The 24,553-nt window shown below is 38.2% G+C and overlaps 1 protein-coding gene across 2 annotated transcripts in view; it reads left to right on the forward strand.

Moving 5' to 3' along the window:
* The window catches only part of ced-6 (protein), an 83,424-nt gene that overhangs the window by 46,676 nt on the left and 12,195 nt on the right, over positions 1-24,553 (forward strand). For both annotated transcript variants that reach the window (NM_001177859.1, XM_012696362.4), the window contains 2 exon segments: positions 17,984-18,101; positions 21,004-21,168. In NM_001177859.1, coding sequence (NP_001171330.1) covers positions 17,985-18,101; positions 21,004-21,168 — 282 coding nt within the window. In that variant the 5' untranslated portion in view covers position 17,984.

Here is a 24,553-nt window from a genome sequence, read left to right on the forward strand (position 1 = left end):
AATTAGTTTACATCTATATATTAATACGTGAAGAATAAACTTTGTATCCCTTTTTACGAAAATTGCGCGGACGGAGGAGTATGAAATTTCTCACACTTATAGAGAATATAGAGAAAGAGTGCACAATGCGATTTCTTTTTTAAATAATGCATATAAGGTACTTTAAATCAATAAAGAAAACATTACACACACTACCATGTATATGACACAACATACATAAAAATATACTCTTTGTTTACTGTCAATTGGGAAACTTTTTTTATTGTTTAAAGTCTGTGGGCGAATTTTTTTTTTTTTTTTTCTCCCATTTCTTGGCCTGCACGGTTTGTGCGTCAGCTACGCAAAAAGGTTAGGAAGTGTGTTAATGGATTTTTTTAATGGATTTGAAATTGGAACGTAATTTGGAAAAAGGATCAGGTATATATATTATATAAACTAAGTACATAAATGGTTACAATTTTATATTATTATGAAAAATGAAACTAGCTAATATTCTATATACATCAATATTGATATTAGATAAAAGGATAGAAATTGAAGTAGGAAAAGGAATTTTAATGGACAAAAGTGAGGAAATAAAAGCGGAACGGTCATTTCGAGGACAGGCAAAGAATATATGATTAAAATCCCCAACGTCATTGCCACACTCACATATATCGCTAGGCAAAAGGTTAAGCCTTGCCAAATGCAAGGGAATGCATGCATGGAAAATAGATCAATAATATTAAGGACAAAAAATATTTATCTATAGTGCAGTTTTGGCGAATACTGTGATTATATTATCGAAATATAATAAATAGTATTTGACAATAGAACCATGATAATGTTTAAACTTATAATTTCAATTAATTATAGTCGAATCTCGACTACCGCGGGGACACTAATATATACAAATTCCGAACAACAATATTCGGACCTTCGGTTTACCTTGCAAAATCACTCGTGGAAGATCTTCCCTTTGTCGTTATTTTCAATCAATAAACGCATATATGATGCAATGAACTCTGTACACAATATATATAATAAAATCTTGTCATGAATATGCTAATATACATACATATGCTGCCTGGCGTCGTGGCGTCGATGCTTGGCAGCGATGAGTCATGGAAGGCTATGCTCGACTTCTGCGAGTGCACCATCTCGCAGAAGGAGGCGGCGGGGCGAGTGAGGGAAAGCTCTCCTCACTACGCAGAAACCCGCCGCCGCCGAGCAGGGGTTCGGGACCGGGGTCGTATCCGTGACCTGGCCCCCTAAGAGCTAGGGGTCCCACCCGTTTTGTGCGGGGAGGGACCCAGACGTGGGGTGGCGTGTTCTGCACGCTCACCCGCAATAGGAAGCCGGGTGATGGTAGACCGCGTTCCCCCGACCGCTCTGGGTGAAGGTGTAACGCGGCGCCATCAAAGCGGGCTCTCGGCCCGCTGAACGAGGGAACCGGTGGTCGTGTCGCTGGCGGCCACCGGTCCGGCGTCCGTGGGACGGTGGGATGGATGTAATGTGCTCTGCGTCAACCCTGTCCCGCCGTTTCAATAGCCCCGACTGGGCTCCGGCCCGGTCCGAGGTAGGGCGCCGGTTGTGAGCGGCAGGAGTTTTTAGTGAGGTTCAACTCCCACATACCCCACCTGCCGCGCGGGTGGAGATCCGGCGATTTTCACCTGTGGAAAAAAAAAAAAATGTACATACATATGTATTTACAATGACGGGCCTTTAAAACTCTATACATACATAGATTGAACACATACATTGTTGAGTTAAGCTCGCCATTTTATAACTTTCCGCAATTCTTGTATTGTATTAACTGTGTGTACAATAAAGAATAAAGAAAAATAGATACATATTTGAAGTCGTCGTGGCCTAAAGGATAAGACGTCCGGTGCATTCGTATGTAGCGATGCACCGGTGTTCGAATCCCGCAGGCGGGTACCAATTTTTCTAATGAAATACGTACTTAACAAATGTTCACGATTGACTTCCGCGGTGAAGGAATAACGTCGTGCAATAAAAATCAAACTTTGCGTAATTACTGGTGGTAGGACCTCTTGTGAGTCCGCACGGGTAGGTACCACCACCCCTCCTATTTCTGCCGTGAAGCAGTAATGCGTTTCGGTTTGAAGGGTGGGGCAGCCGTTGTAACTATACTGAGACTTTAAAACTCCATTTACGTTATAGATGTCTATGGGATCCAGTAACGACTTAACACCAGGTGGGTTGTGAGCTCGTCCACCCATCTAAGCAATAAAAAAATAAAAAATAAAACATACATTTAAAAAAGTGTTCATAGAGATACAAAAAGAAACATCTAGAAAATGTCTTAATAATTCTGAGTATATTTTACATATAATTTAAACAAAGGACAAAGATTTTTTTTTTCAACACCATCGATTTCAAGACGTGCTATTAACTTGAAAATTTGCACGCGGGTCAACGACAGATAAGGAGACAATAATATAACTTCCATCTAACATCCTGACTAATAAATCAATAGGATAGAAAAAGAGGAAATTAATTATTGTTAAAATTTATTATTGTTAATTCGTTGGGTATTTAAGCGTTTTTTTACTTTACATACTATATAATAATATATTGTTTTAGGTATAATGGGTCAAAAAGTCATAACGGAACTACAATTTTTCAAGTCAAAAGCAATCGTGTTTTATTTTTTGTTTTCAGTCGAACGAATTAAAGATTCTAAACGATACCTAAAAAAACTAAAATTAATATTGTATGCAAATTCTTCATCTACCTAAAATATTAAAGACAAGCGCCCCGCTCCGGCTCCGCTCGGGTCTTTAACAAAAATTTCAACGATATTTGACGTTGTTTTATTTTTTAAGATAAAAGAACACATATTGCGGCATAACTATAATAGCTAGACATATGCTCTCGTGACACTTTTTATAAATAATAATGTGTTCTACAAAGTCGTAGTACATTATTTTATCATCAATAGTTTTCGCAGGGCACGCGATGTAAAGAATATTTTAGGTAATTATTTTACACCTTGGGTTACATTATTGGAGTTTCAGTAAGGATCCCTAATTTTTATCAAAAAAGATCATAGCCTATATCACTCGGGAATAGTGTAGCTTCCAAACAGTGAAAGAATTTTTCAAATCGGTTCAGTAGTTTCGGAGCCTTTTCAATACAAACAAACAAACAAAAGTTTCCTCTTTATAATATTATTAGTATTAGTATAGATAAATGCCATACATGTTTTTTCAATAAAACGAAATTGAAGAAACCATTTTATTGTTTTCGAATATCTACTTAATTGCGACGCGCTTCTCTCGCAGTTCAAGCTGGGTTCATTCAAGTCGTGACCAACTTGAGTATTAAGAAACTAGTATTCTAAATTTAAATCAACAACCATAGACAATGCTATTGCACTTTTTATAACCCCTCAATATTACTGAACGCAAAAAGTCTGTGAGATTATTTTTCCTCTTTCGTAAAAGATACTACATATTATCGAGTTTCGAAGAAATCATATAGCAAAATGTTCTTTCCTTAACTTCGGCTTCCCGGAATAAACAATACGTTTGTGTGGTTATTTATTTATTTACCTAACTAACTAAATCTGAGTAAATTTAATAGTGACACTGTTATGCCCAGCATGCATCTGTGACCCTTACGTCGACGAGTCAGTGGCCCACGTGCTTCTGGAGTGTCCAGTCTTTGGCTCAGCACGATTCGACTTGGAGGTCGAACTGGGCCAAAGACTCCATGCGCGAGAACTCCCCAATTTAATGAAAAAAACCTGTGCGAGGAACTTGTTCCTAAAATATGCTATAAAAATTATAAAGGAGGTTAATAAAAGAAATAGAACATAAGAAATTTTTATAACATATAATATTTTAACATATTATTACTGTTGTAAATAACCTAGTTTAAGTAAATAGGATTAAGTGTACATGTACTAGGTTGAAGGTAGAATAAGGAAATGTAAATAGTTATAGAAATAAAGAGTCCCAACAGCCCTACTCCCCTCCCCTCCTTTTAGTAACCGCAGCTAGGAATGCAAAGTATGAATGGAATGAATGAAAGTACGAGAGGAATAAATGCGAGAACTGGTATGATAAAGAGGCTCGGAATGAATGCGTGACCTAGTTTTTAAGCCCCTTATGGGCAGGAGTATAAACTATAATTTAAATTAAAACAAAACAAAAAATGTAAACATGAATCTCTGGCTTTGTTGTTTGCTAGAGGTACGGATAAAAAAAAAAAAAAAAAAAAAAAAAAAAAAAAAAAAAAAAAAAAAAAAAAAAAAAAAAAAAAAAAAAAAAAAAAAAAAAAAAAAATAGTGATTTAGTTTATTAGTGATTTTACAGACAACCCAGAAAAATAACTGGAGTTAAGAGGGCAGGGAAATGGTTCTTGTATTAGTATAACTACACCGTATATATTGTACACTTGTCCAAAACACCACCTTCCTACCCTTTACCTTCCTAGATGAGGTTGGCACAGAGTATCTCTGTTTTCTTAAATTAACGGCAGTTTTTTTTTTATAAGTGTTTACCGGGGCCCATAGACATCTACAACGTAAATGCCGCCACCCACCTTGAGGCATTAGACAGTCTCTGTTTTTACAGTAAAACGGTTGCTTTACCCTTCAAACCGCAATAGTGCTTCACAGCAGAAATTAGCAGGGTGGTGGTATCTACCCGTGCGTATTCACAAGACGTTCGACCACCAGTAAAAATTTGTCTTGCACTCGCTTTCGCCAAGGTGAATGCATAGGGGTATTATGGAATTTTAGTAACAACGACGAAGGAAAAGATCTTCCACTGAGCGCGTGTCATTGCTCGACAGACCGATGGTCCGAATGTTGTTGTTTTTTTCCCTACCTATGCTGATAGCAAAATTATAATTTGCGTAATTACTGATGATAAGACCTCTTGTGAGTCTGCGCGGGTGGGTACCACCGCCCTGCCTGTTTCTGCCGTGAAGCAGTAATGCGTTTCGGTTTGAAGGGTGGGGCAGCCGTTGTAACAATACTGAGACCTTAAAACTTATATCTCAAGGTGGGTGGCGCATTTACGTTCTAGTTGTCTATGGGCTCCAGTAACCACTTAACACCAGGTGGGCTGTGAGCTCGTCCACCCATCTAAGCATTAAAAAAATTTAAAAAAAACCCTCAACACGAGTCCTCAATCTATCTCTCGCGTCTATCAAAAGCTAATTCGTTGCAACTAACCAACTTGAAAGTCCTTGGCACAAATCATCTCGTGCCCGATCCTCTGAACTGACCGACTTTGTGTGTCGAGTTCAATTTCCTGTCTTTATCAACGATGGAAAATTTACATAATGTAATGATGATATAAAACTATACGATTTTGCGATCGGTAAAATGATTAAACACACAAAACCCTATAATTTTCTTACACATATGTATGTAAATAACATCACGACCTTCTGATCTCGGTATGCACCTGCATAAATGTATAAGAAATTACGTATTCACATATGGAATTTTTAAGATGAGTTCCTTCTGAACTATAATGCAAGTATCATTAGGGAACAGGATTAAATTTGAGGCATAAACTAGAAGGCGGGACGAAATCAGACGCGTTGAAGTTAATTTTAATTTATCTTGAAAAAAAAAACAAAATATTATTATTACAGTGGTCCCGCAATAGTCGAAATTCGACTGCCTATAATTATTTAAAATTATAAATTTAAACATTATTAAGGTTCCATTGTCAAACACTACTACACTGACTAAATAATAGATTCACAGATTTCGCCAAAACTACCTACACTATAGATAAATAATATTAAAGACAAACAATGTTAATCTATTCTCAATTTGACAAAGACTTTAAACAAAGACTAATCTATGTATGTGTTGTGTCAAATACATGGTAATGTGTGTTATTATTTTTTTATTAATTTAATGTATTCTTTACACATAAAAAAATAGCTTTCTGCACTCCTCTATATTCTCTATCCTCCGTCCGCGCAATTTTCGTAAAAAGAGATACAAAATTTTTGCTTTACGTATGATTTTTTTTTTTTTTATTGCTTAGATTTGTGGACGAGCTCACAGCCCACCTGGTGTTAAGTGGTTACTGGAGCCCATAGACATCTACAGCGTAAATGCGCCACACACCTTGAGATATAAGTTCTAAGGTCTCAGTATAGTTACAACGGCTGCCCCACCCTTCAAACCGAAACGCATTACTGCTTCACGGCAGAAATAGGCGGGGCGGTGGTGCCTACCCGTGCGGACTCACAAGAGGTCCTACCACCAGTAATTACGCAAATTATAATTTTGCGGGTTTGATTTTTACTGCACGATGTTATTCCTTCACCGTGGAAGTCAATCGTGAACATTTGTATGTGCTTCGGTATTAATCATCTACGCCTTCAAAAAATCCTAACTTTTGAATGTTTGAGTATTTGTTTGATTGCACTATTTTCTAATAGTTAACGTCTTCAAGTGTTAGGGTGGTATGGACATGTGATGCGTTGAGAGAAGATGCATGTTACTAGGAGATGTATGGAAACGGTCGACCCCACCTAGTGGGATAAGGTGGAGAAAAAGAAGAGAGTTAAATGCTTCAAGTCTTCTTCAGCATTCATTCATGCTAACATTTATTTGTCCAGGAGTTACGAGTTGAAACTATCTCTATTTCAATTCGATAGAACTAAATATCGCTTTATCTCGATACACGCCTAACACGTTATCTTATAATCAAATAATACTACTCTAGATTTTAATTGACGTAAACGATAATCGATTATATCGCTCGTAAAGGTCCTTTTTAATTCGAATTTAGTTGCGTCCAACAATGGATCCTAATATTGCTGCGACGCACCATGCTTATCACTGAGCTCTACGGATTGCTCGGCAAATAACCCGATCTGTTGAGCCTCGGACTGCTAGGCTGTACGCTTGTGTGCGTGTTGGCGTTCACTAAAAGGCACTGACCGTTTATCGATACATGTTATCGATAAAATTAACAATTACAACGCGGAAACGCAGAGAAAGACGTGAATGGTCCTAATGATATACGGCACCATTGTTGGCGGCGCCGATGTTTGTTACATACGTACTTTGTAATATGAAGAATGGAATGGAGCGAAATGAAATGAAGTTGCTGTATCTAAAATTGTAATCGATTAGGATGTAATTGAATGAAATAAAACGAGATGAGATGAAAATTAAAAACATCATCATCATCTCGGTATAAGTATAGCTGTCCACTGCTGAACATAGGCTTCTTTTTAAGGTGGTAGGAGCTCTTGTAAGTCGGCGCGGGTAGGTACCACCGCCCTGCCTATTTCTGCCGTGAAGCAGTAATGCGTTTCGGTTTGAAGGGTGGGGTAGCCGCTGTAACTATACTGAGACCTTAGAACTTATATCTCAAGATGGGTGGCGCATTTACGTTGTAGATGTCTATGGGCTCCAGTAAACACTTAACACCAGGTGGGCTGTGAGCTCGTCCACCCATCTAGGCAATAAAAAAAAAACAAAAAAAAAGTATAAGTATAGTTGTTCATTGCTGAACATAGACCTCTTCAATTGATCTCCAGTGCGGCCGATCCGTTGCTACCTGCATCCAATATGACCCAGCGATTTTCACTAACTCTTCGGTCCATTTGGTCCATTCGGTAGGTGGCCATCCCACACTGCCCTTGTCAGTACGTAAAACAATGTCCTATTAAAATTCTGAGAATTTATTCAGACTTTTTGATCGTTTGGTAAAGGTCAACGATAGGACCATTCTTTCTATTGTCGTGTTTGTAAAGACGACTAAGTGATTCACGGGAAACTGGGAAGCAACGCTCTCTGATACTAGCATACTGCGAACGCCATCCGGCATTTACTGGTGACTTAGCATATGAGCTCGCACGGACAGGTACCGTCGCATTTCTGCCGCGAAGCAGTTATCCGTTTCGATTCGAAGAGTGATATTCGTTCGAATCGTAATATTATAGAATTGAATCGTCGACCATATTTGTCAAAGCGGGCGGCGACATTCATAGATTTCTGTGGGCTGCGATAGTCAGTGTATACCAAGTGCCCGCCTCTCAGCTAGTTCTTCCTATATATCTAAATGTACAAAGGACATAAAACAAAGAAATAAAGAAAATAGATATAGTGAAGCAAAAGCAAGTGTGGACTTTATTTGTCTTTTAAATTAAATTAAACAATGTCGAAGACGGTGTATATATTAGACAGCTTCTTTTTTATTACCATTCACTTTTCCTTCAGAATGATAGTTTTGTTTGTATACAACAATATCTCGCGTTCGCTTATCAGTTAATAAAGAAGAGTTATTGATGACATAATTCATCGTAAAACGCCGTAAAGAGTTAATTGTTCTGACAGCGATGTGATATAGGTTATTCAACTGGGCGTTGTTAACTTTATTCACAGCATATAGATAGCATTTAATAACATAATTCATTAAACCGCTAATATACAATCTATTTTTCATAATAATTACTCAATAGTCACTATAAAATAAATAAGATAAATCATATATAATATAAATATGGAGTTTCTGATGTTTTCTGATTCCAATTCACCGTTTACAAATCTTTATATACAAACCAGTTTTCACTCAGCGGTCGAAGATATGACATTGACTAATTGACTACATTGTCTAAGGTAGTCCAAAATCAGTTTTCTTCTTTATTGAGATTTTGGTTTTATGCTTATCGCGTAATTCGACTGACGATCAATATGACCTATATTAAGTAAGTTCTCTCAAAGGCGTCTCTGGCCAATGTAGCGCACTTTGGTAAGTACGTGGTCCAAATGGAATAGGATCCGTAGGAAACGTTGATAGCCTAAGGGGGTTCTCTAGTTCCACGCGAGCAGATAGGTGAGCTCACGGATTCAACCTGAGAGATTTTGTGAACACTAGCTCTAGTCAGAAAGAGCAGTGTTTCGCAAAATTTGCCCGCAGTAGAGTAGCAGTATGATCCGGTGAGAAACGTGTCTATGTAACGCCCGTGTCCAACGAACGCCCTGCTCTATGGGTAATGCCGTCTCTGAGTTCTCACGACAAATAAAAGAATGCAAGTGTAAAGGAAATTGACCACATCCGTTATGATAAATTTCGTTGTAAGTGAAAGTTGAAAACCACTGAATAATCTAAGAATGAGATCTGAATTAATTTCGATAAGAAACAAGTATAGAAATGAAAAATATATATTAAAAAAATAGCGCTGTTTATTTTAGACTCATAAAATTAATTCCACCCGCTGCTCTAATGTCAGCTTGGTCAGTCGATGGCTTTTAACGTTTTATCCAAAGCTGACAAATTAATATTTATGTTTCAAATAATATTAGATGCAAAAAAGTTGAAAAGAACTATATCTATTTTCGACACGACGGCAAAGTCATATATTCATGTATTCATATGATACTGCTAAATTTGATCTACAGCTTAAGGTAAACATGTTTATTTACTGTTTAAAAGTTCAATTCTATTAAAGTTTGCTGTGAACAGCTGTTTATTAGATAGCATCAAGGCCAGGTAATGCTAATCATGAAAATAGGCTGTCTGAGTGTTTCTAAAAAATATTCATAACAATGAAAAAAAAAATATCGATACGTAAATCTGGTATCCTCCGATGATTAGCATTCCATATTAACGTATGCGATAATTTGATATTTAACTTCTACTTAACCCCCAACTCGATAGAACCTATTGTAACTGTCTGTTGAAGTTGTCATGACGTAGAAGAGCATTAGACGCCCGGTGTACTCGTAACAAGCAAGATGCTAAAGTATCAAAACTTATAATTCTATTTGAGATATGTCCAGACGGTTATCAGACAGTAAAATAATTAATCGGTGACGAGAGTTTCACGCAGCTAGGACAGCAACAATCCAATACTGCTTACTCTCCAGTGTCTAGGAAGCGTGCTTAATATAAACCTCTTGTGTGATAGAAATAAACTATGAGAATTTATTGAATCAAACAGTTTCAAGCGGTTTCCAATTAAAACTGGTTAAATAAATAGTTAGTAATAAATTTAAATAGTTATAAATATTGTAAATAAACATATTCTCAAATAATTAATATTGTCCAATGATACATTAGATGAAATTTAAATACCTAGCATTTAGATACCTAGCAACTTACATATGTGTGCGAGTGTGTTTTTGTGCGGTTGTGTCTGTGTGTATGAGCGTATGTACATGTATACACACAAGGTATTTAGGCATTTGTTCAATTGTTATAATTTTTCTGTATGCACCTGTTTTGAATTGCAATCTAGATTGTTATATAAAATATTTAAACATAATTTCTAAGGTTGTAATTTGTTTTGTGCATCAATAAAGGAAAAAAAATCAATGACGCCATTATATTAAAATCGTAGTGCCTAATGTCGAACTTAATACTCACTAATATATTTAAAGATAATAAAAACTATCGATACGGCCCTAAGCCGACCTAACTCCGTCACTATTACGCGTCAGTGTGGATGAACGCATTGCATTTGTGTGCCCCGCAGTCGCCGTGTCAGCCGGTACTAAGTACGGAAAACGTTCCCGACCAGAAACGAAACGACGTAACTACAACACGTGTTCTTGCATTTGAATACGTTTAGCATAGGAATTAAACTTGAATTTTATCTAATGCGATGCTGACAGATGAATTAGCGCAAAGGTACGGGCTGTTAAAATTTTGTTGAATGTACATGACTTGTATATTCGTAAAAATGAAATTATAATTTCGCTTTTGTATTAAATCGAAAATGGACATTTTCGCTATTAATAATCGTAATAATGACGCTATTATTTCATGATTTTTCTAATCATTATAATAAGCGTTACCTACGATAAAAAACCAAGCTATATAAATTTTTTTTGTTGCTTAGTTGGATGGACCAGCTCACAGCCCACCTAATGTTAAGTGGTCACTGGAGCCCATAGACATCTACAACCTAAATGCGCCACCCACCTCGAGATATAAGTTCCAAGGTCTCAGTATAGTTACAACGGCTACCCCATCCTTCGAACCGAAACGCATTACTGCTTCACGGCGGAAATAGGCGGGGTGGTGGTACCTACCCGTGCGTACTTCCAAGAGGTAATCATCATTTCAAATTCATCAATAATTTATATTTAATTGTAAAACAAAAATATAAATAGTTATTATAAAATCGGATGACTTAATTACTACTATTAATAAATCAAGAACGATGTTAGGTTTTGTTTGTATTGTATAAATGAAGTTTATGATCTCAGAACCTTTGTTGCATTAAATGATTTGACTTGTTTTGCAACTTTGTCATTTTTCAACGCACCGTATGGACAATTATCTTTCTATAATTACCTACTAGTGGTCCCGCTTTTTTTTTTGCTGGTAGCCTACAGAGGCTATTCCAGCGGAACCTTAACTAGTAGGCGAGCTCACGGGGCTCAAACTTGACGACGATGCTAACACGAACGCTAGCAAGAGCCGTGCTTCGCAGAATCTACCACCGGATCGGAAACGCGACCCACTGAGAAGATCCGGCGAGAAACTCAGTGGGCTGTGTCTGAGAATTACGGTGGTCCCGCAGTAGTCGAAATTCGACTATAATTAATTGAAATTGTAAGTTTGTACACTATTATGATTCTATTTTCAAAGACTATTATACTTCTATAATCACAAATTTCGCCAAGACTACAACTATAGAAAAATATTAATAAAGACAAACAATATTTAATCTATTATCAATTTGACCACAGACGTCAAGAACAAAAGTTTGACAATAAATAAATAGTATGCATGCGTGTGTGCGTCAAATACATGGTATAATAGTCGGCAAACTTCTTGAGCATTTGTCGACGTAGTGGGGGTAAGTTCGCGCATGGTACACTCACGTGCAAAAACGTTATTTACTCTGCGTCATAATGCTATTAAATTATGAAAATCAACATATTATGTATTTATTTATATATTTATTAGAACATCAACAAAAAATATAGGTTAATAATTGTAATAATTTAATCTTGGGGTAAAATAGATATTCCTTCTATTAAGTCAAAACTAGAGCTGTTGCCAGGTCTTGGTTCAGTTGAAGCGAAGCTGGTATTTGTAATTTTTTTTTCGTTATCCTAATCTTGACCATCATCATCATCACTGTTTTCATCACCCGAGTCGCTATCATCGTGATGAGTCGACATAGGGCTCATTGGTGTAGTTTACAACTCGGTCGGTTTGGTCTTCTTTTTTGTCTATAATTAATTATTTTTTGGAGATATTCGATTCGTAGTAATCGAATGTTACTTTTTTCAATTACGAGCTTCTGATTATTTTCTGTTTTTTTTTCCATCTGAAGCCTAGCTCTTTCATAATTCGTCGTAAGCTTCATTCCGAGCCATTAAAATTTATATCTTCTTTAGATTTTTCGAAGCCTTTCTACGATACGGAGTTTCGCTGCTTGTTATGTAGTTATTATGATTACATCTTTTTATTACAGATTGAACGAAACTATCCATTCCGGTAACTTTCTTCTTCCCTGATCTTTTCGTACCCGGAGGCCGAAACACGGCGAGCAAGCTAGAGCTTCGTTAATAATGCACCTTTGAAGTCGTCGTAGCCTAAAAGATAAGACGTCCGGTGCATTCGTGTTGAAGCGATGCACCGGTGTTCGAATCCCGCAGGCGGGTACCAATTTTTCTAATGAAATACGTACTCAACAAATGTTTACGATTGACTTCCACGGTGAAGGAATAACATCGTGTAATAAAAGTGAAACCCGCAAAATTATAATTTGCGTAATTACTGGTGGTAGGACCTGTTGTGAGTCCGCGCGGGCAGGTACCACCGCCCTGCCTATTTCTGCCGTGAAGCAGTAATGCGTTTCGGTTTGAAGGGTGGGGCAGCCGCTGTAACTATACTGAGACTTTACAACTTATTTCTCAAGGTGAGTGGCGCATTTACGTTGTAGATGTCTATGGGTTCCAGTAACCACTTAACACCAGGTGGGCTGTGAGCTCGTCCACCCATCTAAGCAATAAAAAAAAATTAAAAAAAATAACAGTACTCACTGATATTTTTCTTGCTTCCGAAGTCTGTTTTACTTTTTCCATATCATTCTTCCCCTGTTTTATAATGAAGCAATATACGTCGTACACAATTTTTCTACCCTTTCTTTTGAATACTACACCGGTTTGTCGCGGCATAGTGTATGTTTATAAAAAATCAACAAACACTCAACAAATAGCAATGGCAACAAAGTCCACAAGTAATTATAACAAATAACTTAACGATTAATAACGATAGACTTTAATAATATAATAACTTTCCACTGTACGCAAGCGTACTTTTGGGAGCAAGCGGAATGAGGGCGTAGTGCGGGACGCAGGGTTCGACTGATCTACCAATAACGCGCTCGATACGATTTCCCCTGCCGTCGCGCCTCACCCTCACCACCAAAGTGATCTAAAATTCGGTTCTGCGCAGTCAAGGTCATTTGCTCAACATGTTTGCCGGTTACTATATGTAGTGTGTGTAATGTTTTATTTATTAATTTAATATATTTTTAGGCATAATTTAAAAAAATATTAACAATGTAATATTACAAGTCTCAAATACAAAGCGCGCGAAAAAACAAATTGTTATTTCTGTTTGCTATTTAAGCTTGTTTTTCTTGTTTTTAAACGACATACATAATTAGTACCGTTTTTTTGTTTCATCTACTTACAAAGCAAAAAGGTGCAAAATAAGTTTTCACTTTCTTAAATCAAGATAAAGTAAACATATCGTCACTATAAATCCACTGCTGCTTATAAGTCGGACTGTGTTATTTGTCTACATAACGAAAACCCGTTTCCAATTAACATAATATTAAAATAAATTAAAAGAAAACCGCTATTTTAGTTTAATGAAAAAAATAATATTAATTAAAATCTTTCCCGTAACTACTGTGTGTAACTTTTATTTATTTCAAATGTGGTGACGTAAGCGCCGCCATTACAAAAAGATTTTCAAGTAAAAAACGCGGGAAACACAGTCATTAGAGTTGCATTTCGACGATTGGCGCGACGATAACTTTTTGATTCTATTTTAAAATTTGCTCAATTTTTTTTACTCACATCGAAAAATTTCCTTGTAAAGAATATCTATTCTTGACTTAAATAACTTTCGCTACTACAGTGTTGTTATCTTATGTATACTATAAGGTTGTTATATACGAAATCATTTTAATTTTCATAAAACTTTTACAAAGGTGTGTGCTATTTTTTTTATTGCTTAGATTGCTTAGACGAGCTCACAGCCCAACTAATGTTAAGCGGTTACTGGAGCCCATAGACATCTACGACGTAAATACGCCAACCACCTTGAGATATAAGTTCTAAGGTATTTAAGGAGATATAAGTCTAACGTCTGCCCCACCCTTCAAAGCGAAATGCATTACTGCTTCACGGTAGAAATAGGCAGGGTTGTGGTACCTACCCGTGCGGACTCACAAGAGGTCCTACCACCAGTAAAAAATGATGATGATTGATGATGTGACAAGGTGACTTCCACGGGAAGCTACGACCGATAGTTGTCAGTGACACTAAAACCGGGTTTTCCGGTCGGCGGGCTATCCGGATCTCGCCTAGATTGCGCCGCCAATATTAGCCCTCAGTGTAGTCCGCCGAACCAGAACCAACATGCGTCATAGAATACGATGATTCGTGACCAGGTTACCTTTTGACAAGACGCATCTAAAACAGCTCATACCTCTTTTTTGGCTTTACTTTATCAACCCGACGTTAACTATCAACATTTCGGGTGTAGTCATTTAAAGTAATTTCCTAATCTTTTTGCACAATTACTTCCACCAAAAGTTCCAAGATGAGAGGCGGCATTCACATTGACATGTCAATGGACATTACTAACCAATTCACTACAGATGGACAATAATCTGCGTATCTAATAAAATAAAAATCCGCAATCACAATCGATAGATACATAAGGAAGTCTCTAGAACACATTCATCTAAAGCTCCCTCGATAATCGAACCAAAAAAAAAACAAACGTTCTTTTTTTATTCAAATTAATAAAACGGCGCGTCAATGTTGACAAACAAAGCGAAGGTCACGGACGTTTACGCGCGCAAAACATATCGAGACATAAAGTATTGAAAACACGTAGGTAAAACTCAATTCGTTTTTGTTCCTGTTAGGAGGATTGCGATTTATTACTATTTGTCGCTTCCTAGACGACTATCAGGTACATTAGTTCCGGTTGGCAGGTATTTCTATTCTTTTGTCTTTGTTATTTTTTTTTTTTTAATTATCATTGGGCTGGAATCTGGTATTTTAGTCAAAATTTAAATTTTATAGCTTGCTATGTGAAAATTAGAACGGAGCGAAATGACACAGATATAATTTGAAATTGAATGTAATGTTGGATATTTTCCAGCCAATTCGTCAGGAACAAACAAAACAGAAAAATAGCAAAATATTGACCGAACTTATGTAATGGAAGCGATTTCAGAATGTCTCTAACGAATTTACTTTTATTTATTTATTTATGTACACACCAAAAAGAAGACAGTACAGAGTAATAGGAAAATTATGTATAAAGGCACTGCTTATTTCTTTAAGAAATCTCTTCTAGCAGACCGGCCTGAATTTCCATTTTCTTACTTTAACAAAAAAAAATCCCTCTAAAACTACGAATAATCTAAAAGTCTTATTAACGTTGAATGGACATTTCCTATTATTGACGATTGATCAAGGTCGCTTTGTACACGTTTATCAAGCACAGAATCATGTTTTATTTGACCAATGACTTCTCACCCAACTTTTTTGCCTCTAAGTAATCACGGGCGGCCCGGCTGCGAATGATCAATGGCAGGCTTGGGCATCATAGCGAAGGCGGCGCGTTTAAAGCAAAAAAAAAATGAATAGCAATTCTCTCAATAACAATATATTAAAGTATTTTTTAGATCGAAATTTCGTGGATATTCAATGCAAAAAGTTCACTAAAGCATCTTGGAATTCCCATCATTATTTTTTTTTTACATAAGCTGATAGCCTTATGTGGCTATTTCAGCGTAACCTTAACTAGTAGGTGAGTTCACGGGGCTCAAAACAGAGTGGTACTAACACTGACCCTAGCAAGAGCAGTGCTTCGCAGAATCTACCACCGGATCGGAAACGCGACCCACTGAGAAGATCCGGCGAGTAACTCAGTGGGCTGACCCATCATAATGATACAAGGAAAACACTGAATACATAAGCGCGCGCTTACATTTTTTCTCAGCACAATTTACAAGAAATGTTAGCTAATTTAAGCGTCAAGCAAAAATGAATTAATTATCTGTGGGTTTTACCCAACTCTTGTTTACTCTATGGTTTTAATGCGATCTAACTTTGTCATTATATAAATACCTGTAATGTTTTGTCGGATAGATGTATGTTATCTTGTTTGATTGACGCTCGTAATGTACATAAACCTGTAGTTGTCGAGAAGAAATATTAGCACTTTTTTTCTTGAGACGCGGGGGCCGAGCCTCCTTAGTGGGATCCGCGTCGAGGGGGCGCGCTATTATGTAGAAACTGCCAGTATGGTAGCGGGATCACCCACTAAACGACTCCCCTCATTCTCACCCGACTGATCCTTGCTCGACACAGAATTAAAGTAGGGGGATCACTGGAGTACTTCCTAGTACTTATTTATTTATTATTATTTGTGGTCATAGGTTAACAAAGATGGTGCTTAATCTATATATTAATATGTGAAGCAAAAACTTTGTATCCCTTTTTAGGAAAATTGCGCGGACGGAGGAGTATGAAAATTTCCACACTTATAGAGAATATAGAGAAGAAGTGCACAATGCTAATATTTTTTTAAATAATGCATAAAAGATACATTAAATCAATAAAGAAAACATTACACACACTACTTTCCATGTATTTGACGCACACATGCATGCATTGAAGTCGTCGTGGCCTAACGGATAAGACGTCCGATGCATTCGTGTTGAAGCGATGCACCGGTGTTCGAATCCCGCAGGCGGGTACCAATTTTTCTAATGAAATACGTACTCAACAAATGTTCACGATTGACTTCCACGGTGAAGGAATAACATCGTGTAATAAAAATGAAACCCGCAAAATTATAATTTGCGTAATTACTGGTGGTAGGACCTCTTATGAGTCCGCACGGGTAGGTACCACCGCCCCGCCTATTTCTACCGTGAAGCAGTAATGCGTTTCGGTTTGAAGGGTGGGGCAGCCGTTGTGACTATACTGAGACCTTAGAACTATATCTCAAGGTGTATGGCGCATTTACGTTGTAGATGTCTATGGGCTCCAGTAACCACTTAACATCAGGTGGGCTGTGAGCTCGTCCACACATCTAAGCAATAAATAAAAAAAAAAGCATACTATTTATTGTCAAACTTTTGTTCTTGACGTCTGTTGTCAAGTTGAGAATAGATTAAATATTGTTTGTTTTTATTAATATTTTTTTATAGAGTAGCCTTGGCGAAATTTGTGATTATAGAAGTATAAAATACAATCATAATAGTGTATAAACTTACAATTCCAATTAATTATAGTCGAATTTCGACTACTGCAGGACCTCTAGTATTAATAAATGTATCACTATGTCCTGCTAATAGAGCGTATTATTATTAGGTTTAAGTATAATCTACATAAAAACATTAATCTTAAATTATAATTATTTAAATACTTCTCCCGTTTGAGAGAGTGAGTGAGTGAGTGAGTGAGTGACTGAGTGAGTGAGTGCGTGAGTGCGTGAGTGAGTGAGTGAAAGAGACAGAGAGAGAGAGTATTCTTTATTGTACACCAAAAAACAAATAAACAGTGCAATACATTAAATACAAAAAAAGTACAATTGGCGGTCTTATCGCTAAGAGCGATCTCTTCCAGACAACCATCAGGTGGACAAGAATCATTTGGAAACGAATTAATTCGTAACGTAACCTAAAATGGTTTTACGGAATGAGACCGCGTAAACATGGCCGAACATGAAAGCTTTTTTCAATTTGACTTTTTTTGTCTTTGCAGAATGTCGACCCTGCTCTTCTGGCAGGGTAAGGGCAAAGGGAACGGGGCACCGAACGGCCGCAACTGGATCCACGCTCCGGACTCGCTCGTCAAGGGCCACGTCGCCTATCTCGTTAAGGTAAAATAGTCAAGAAAACTTTTTTTCTTTTTCTTTTTTCCTACCTATGCTGATAGCCTTAAGAGGCTATTTCAGCTTCGCCTCAACGTGTGTAGGTGAACTCACGGGGCTCAAACCGGAGTGTTGCTAACACTGAGCAGAGCAGTGCTTCGCAGAATCTACCACCGGATCGGAAATGCGACCCACTGAGAAGACCCGGCTAGAAACTCAGTGGGCGAAATCTGTTAAAGAACACTGTTTGAGGCAGTCAGCGCTAAAGTGGCCTATGCTTACCATAGTTAGTATGGAGGCAATTAAATTGAATTTGAGTAAGCAAAAAACGAAACCCGCAAAAATAATGTTAACAAAGCAATCTGTTATCTATGGGTGAAACTATGAATAGGCCGGTTTTGCATCAAAATTTATTATATTCTAAATAAATACCAATATACATCATATAAGCTTGAATATAAAAATTTGTGGATTAGGCCACTTTTACGCTGATGGCCTCATTTATCCTTACCATATTAAATAAAAGAAAAATAGTAGTTTTAAGTCAGTCACAGCTGAAAAGATGACGTCATCACTGGACAGAAGCAGTTGAGCGCGGATCGCTCGCTGTGGCGCAGCGCCTTGATAATTAATACACTCAACAAGTTTTATTTATTTATATCTCAACATGTACGATGTTAAGGAACTCGTCGCTTACGTAGATTAACTGACGCCGCGCTATGATGCCGGGATGTGTTGTACTACTATGGTAACATACCGTCAAACAGAGCCCCAGCGCTATAAGTACGCAGCGCTCTATCGCGGCGTTAGGACGCTTTGACGTCAGGCGTTGTATTTTTAAAAAAAATTATTTTGGCGTCCGAGTGAATGTGTATTAAAATACTAGATAATGCCCGAAAAAATGATATAAATAGTTAGAAAATACCCATGCTTATACAACGCCACATCTGAATCACTCGATTTCTTAATACTTTTAAATTTTCACACTGCTATCGAAAGGCACTATGATTTGGCGAATGCGTTGCGTCAAGGAGCGTTAGACTCATCTAGTCAATTTGAAGAGCGCGACGTTAAGTACGCGGCGCTAAGTACGCGTTCTGTTTGACGAAGGCTTTAGGGATATGCTTTTTTAACCGACTTCAAAAAAAAGGTTGTCGTTTCGACTGTTTTTTTTTAATGTGTGCTAAATGCTCAAAGCCACTGGTTCTTTACTGGTGGAACGACCTCTTGTCAGTCCGCACGGGTAGCTACCACCACCCTGTCTATTTCTGCCATTAAGCAGTAATGCGTTACGGCCTGAAGGGTGGAGCAGCCGTTGTAACTAACTATACTGAGACCTTAAAACTTATGAACTAACGAATGCGCGGAGGCGCGGAGACCTTGTAGGTTTCCGGACCCCCGTCCCGAAAGAAAAAAATGCTCCCTAGGCACGGAGACTTTGTAGGTTTTCGGCCCCCGGTCCCGAAACGAAAAAAGAGCTCCCCAGGCACGGAGACTTTGTAGGTTTTCGGCCCCCGGTCCCGAAACGAAATAAAGAGCTCCCTAGGCGCGGAGACCTTGTAGATTTTCGGCCCCCGGTCCCGAAACGAAATAAAGAGCTCCCTAGGCGCGGAGACCTTGTAGATTTTCGGCCCCCGGTCTCGAAACGAAAAAAAAAATTGTTCTGCTTCATGCATTAAATTGGTATTATGTCAGACGACTGAAACACAAAAGACTTGACCGACATCAACGCGTGCCGTTATCTACGGAGCCTGGCAGAGTCAAAACCGTGAACTAATGCCCCGGTTGGCACAACAAAAGGGCTTCACTTACACCAGTTCCCGATAATACGTCCACGCGGCGACGATAAAACTGTTAATGGTATACGCGCGAAGATAGCCGGAGCGTGGCGCTGGAACCGCCCCCTTATTCTATACGACAACGACGCGATGCGTAATCAGTCGGTCGTTTTATCTATCTTGTATACCTACTAATATATAAATCTACAGTGGTTTTTACGGATGTTCCGTTATAAATACTGAACCGTGCATCCGATTGACTTGAAACTTGGTATCCGTGTGGAAAATACATGTACTTAATGGATAGGCTAATATTTATATGAGCGTTGGACTCCCTACACCGGTTGCGGGGGCGTTAATGATGAGAATCTTTGTGGGGGTGAGAAATAATAATGTTAATTTTAAATGCTTAGCGAAATGGACGGGTACAGCTAGTTATATATAAAAATGAATTGCTGTTCGTTAGTCTCGCTAAAACTCGAGAACGGCTGGACCGATTTGTCTAATTTTGATCCTTGAATTATTCGTGGAAGTCCAAAGAAGGTTTAAAAGGTAGATAAATGAATGAAAATGTTCGGAATTAAATAATAAAAATAACAATTTTGATTTTCCTTTGATGATGACACGATGGATGGATTTCTTTTGTTTGTTTTAAGTTTATTTTATACAAAAGTTTAGGTCTTTTATTTATCGATTTAGGCACTACCAAGTCTGCCGGGTCAGCTAGTTCGTAATAAAAACGACAGTATAACAAACAAAAGGCGATAATCTAATTTATATGCGACGATAAAGTTACCGCCCACCACTGCACTATATCATTCAGCCGTGAATTTCTAGTGATCTGGTGGTAGGACCTCTTTTGAGTAAGCACGGGTAGGTGGTGGTCCACCCCGCCTCCTTCTGCCGTGAAGCAGTAATGCGTTTCGGCTTGAAGGGTGGGGCAGCCGTTGTAACTATACTGAGACCTTAGAACTTATATCTCAAGGTGGGTGGCGCATTTACGTTGGCATATAAATATCTATGGGCCACAGTAACCACTTAACACCAGGTGGGCTGTGAACTCGACCACCCATCTAAGCAATATTTTTTTTTTTTTAAAACCTAAAAATAAATAAACATTTTCTCGATTTCAGTTCCTCGGCTGCACCCAAGTAGACCAGCCGAAAGGCATCGAGGTGGTCAAAGATGCAATCAAGAAACTACAGTTCACACAGCAACTGAAGAAGTCCGAAGCGAAAGATGGCGCGAAATGCAAGAAAGTCGAAATAACGATATCTGTGGACGGTGTTGCCATACAGGTAAGTTAATCTGTGATTTAGTAGTTTTTTCTTTTTTTTTGTACAACGAATGCAGGTGTTTATTTTGATATGGCTATGGACGCTTAGACTCATAATTAGAGATCAGACAGGCAGCCGGTTTGAGCCCCGAGGCTCACCTACACGCTAGGGTAACACTGATATAGTCTCTAGGCAAACAGCATAGGTAGGAAAAAAACTGGATACTTCTTACTGGTGGTAGGACCTCTTATGTACTGGTGGTAGGACCTCTTATGTACTGGTGGTAGGACCTCTTATGAGTCCGCGCGGGTGGGTACCACCGCCCTGCCTATTTCGACCGTGAAGCAGTAATGCGTTTCGGTTTGAAGGGTGGGTCAGCCGTTGTAACTATACTTGAGACCTTAGAACTTATATCTCAAAGGGGTGGGTGGTGCATTTACGTTGTGGATGTCTATGGGCTCCAGTAACCACTTAGCACCAGGTGGGCTGTGAGCTCGTCCACCCTTCTAAGCAATAAAAAAAAAAACTTCGTTTTCCGACGCATCAGTGTTAAATGTAATTCAGTGTATCTAAAGCACTTGCGTTCAATATTGACGTCTACAAAGTCGACCGATTAAGAAAGTTGACTAATAAAAAATACGTAACAACAACCTTATTTCCAGTGTACGTGAGATTTATAATTGTTTTAGTATTACGTAAAACTAATATCGTGTGCGCCTTTGGTAGTGAAAGTTTTCGCGTTTTTACTGTCGTTCTGAACCTTACCCGTTTCGTAAGAGAGTTCATTTTGTAATATACATATACCTACATGCGTATATAAAATTGGCAAATTATAATCGGCGAATTTAGTTAGTTGTATTGGTGAAAATAACAACAATAGATGAAGCGGTTGAAACTTTTCACTTTTTTTTATTATTATTGCTAAGATGGATGGACGAGCTCACAGCCCTCTTAGTCTTGAGTGGTTACTGGACCCCATGGACATCTACAACGTAAATGCCACCATTCACCTAATACAAGAAAGTTTTTCTTTGCACGCGGTCTCGTCTTAAGTGCCCGTGAACAGCACGCATGCGGTCAGTGCGGGATTTAACTGCTGGCCCCACTCATCCACCAAATCAGATGGCGTTACTTCTTCACTGCAATATCATTGATGTTGTTTATGATTAGACAGGAATATAATTATTCGTGATGATCCCTCATCTCCTTTTTACCATCGCACCTCCCGCCATCGGAGCAGAGTTCATCCATATTATCTGGAACCGTTGCGTTCATCGACAGTGCGTTTCCAAAGACCTTTTTTGCTACGTACCATCCGGCTTTAGAATGAACTCCCCTCCACGATGTTTTCCGAGCGCTATGACATGTCCTTCTTCAAACGAGGCTTGAGAAGAGTACTTAATGGTAGGCAGTGGCTTGGCTCTACCCCTGGCATTGCTGACGTCCATGAGCGACGGTGACCACTTTTCATCAGGTGGCCCGTATGCTCGTCTGCCTACAAAGACAATAAATAAATAAAAAAACACGTGTTGCACTCGGGGACTGTCGCGGTAAAGCTATTGCAAAGCATTTTTATCAACTTATGTTATTATAATTAGACAATAATAATTTAATATTAAAACAATAATAAAATAAGACCACGCTATATCTATAATCATTAACATAAGCAAAACATTAACTGTCCCCTTCACACACATAAAGTAGACCGCGCGAGAGAGAGATGGGCAGACTTTTCATGATGTGCATGCAGTGCGACGTCACGCCCCGCGCTTATTCGCAAACACTACACAAGCGCAACTTGTGAATGTGTTGAACGCGTGCTACATGTTAAGCGGAGTGGAGGGTGTTAGGTTTTATTTTCGTTACGGAATATCTTGATTCTGTCGCCGCGCTCAAAGCGCTTTAAAGCTATGCAATAGCTTAAAAAAAATTAAAACTATGTTTACGATTTAATCTACCAGTTATTAGTGTTCAATGTCTTCATAATATTATTTCAGATGTTTCGAATTCTTCACAATTTCCGTGTTCAAAGACTACTAAGTCGTCGACCTTTGAATATTGCGAAAACTACCGTCTAATTAACTATTTCATTAGTTCAGTTTAAAAATAATAATAAGTTAAATATTTTTCTTTCATATCGTTATACTCGAATAACTCGTTAATAATTATCAATAACTAGCTGACCCGGTAGACTTCGTTGTGCCTCAATCGATAAATAAAAGACCTAAACTATTGTAAAAAAAATATTAAAACAAACAAAAGGAACCCGTCCGACGGGGGATACATCAAAGGAAAAACAAAATTGTTATTTTTATTTAATTCCGAACATTTTCATATTTATCTACCTTTTAAACCTTTTCTGGACTTCCACAAATAATTCAAGGTCAAAATTAGCCAAATAGGTCCAGCCGTTCACGAGTTTTAGCGAGACTAACGAACAGCAATTCATTTTTATATTTAGAGATAATCTTATTACGGTTCGGGATAAATAAAAACTTTTCAACGAAATACAAGATTAAAATTTAATTTAATTATCGCGATACATAAGATAGTATATAATATCGCAAGTCACTTCTATCGCTTCGCTTCAGGTGGTTCGTTCGCTCTTTCGCTTCGAGTAGAACACATTACTGACAGTCTTCATCGCGACTTTTTAATGCCTCTATAGTCGACGCGACATGTCTACAATTTTGCAGAACATTTCCGATAGCACTAGTCGTTTCGATATCCGTTCGCGATATGTGACAACAGATGGCGTTACTCGTATCGCCATAATGCTTCTCGAACGTTCCCGGTAGAACTAGTTGATTTGAAATATATTTCTGCTATTCGACTACAGATGGCGTTACTCGTACCAACATAATGATATGAAAGCGTACTATATAATACAATCTTAAAGGCTTCGTCAAACAGAACGCGTACTTCGCGCGCCGACTATGACTCCGAGATGTGTTGTACTACTATGGTCATAATATACTGTCAAACAGAGCGCCAGCGCTGTAAGTACACAGCGCTCTGTCGCGGCGTTAGGACGCTTTGGCGTCCGAGTGAATGTGAATTAAAATACTGGATAATGCCCAAAAAATTGATAGAATTAGTTAGACAATACCTATGGTTATACAATGTCACATCTGAATCACTCGACATCTTAATACCTTTAAATTTTCACACAGCTATCGAAAGGCAAGGCACTATGATTTGGTGAATGTTACGTTGCGTCAAGGAGCGTTAGGCTCATCTAGTCTATTTGTCACGAAAAGAGCGCGACGTTAAAACGCAGCGCTAAGTACGCGTTCTGTTTGACGAAGCCCTAAGTGCGAAACGAGCGTTCGCCTTTAGCATAAAAAAAACCTAGGAATTTCTATCATGCGCAGGTCGTAGTTAAAATTTAATTTAAGATTATTTC

The sequence above is a fragment of the Bombyx mori genome, chromosome 2, assembly GCF_030269925.1.
Source record: "Bombyx mori chromosome 2, ASM3026992v2".
NCBI classification, from domain to species: domain Eukaryota; kingdom Metazoa; phylum Arthropoda; class Insecta; order Lepidoptera; family Bombycidae; genus Bombyx; species Bombyx mori.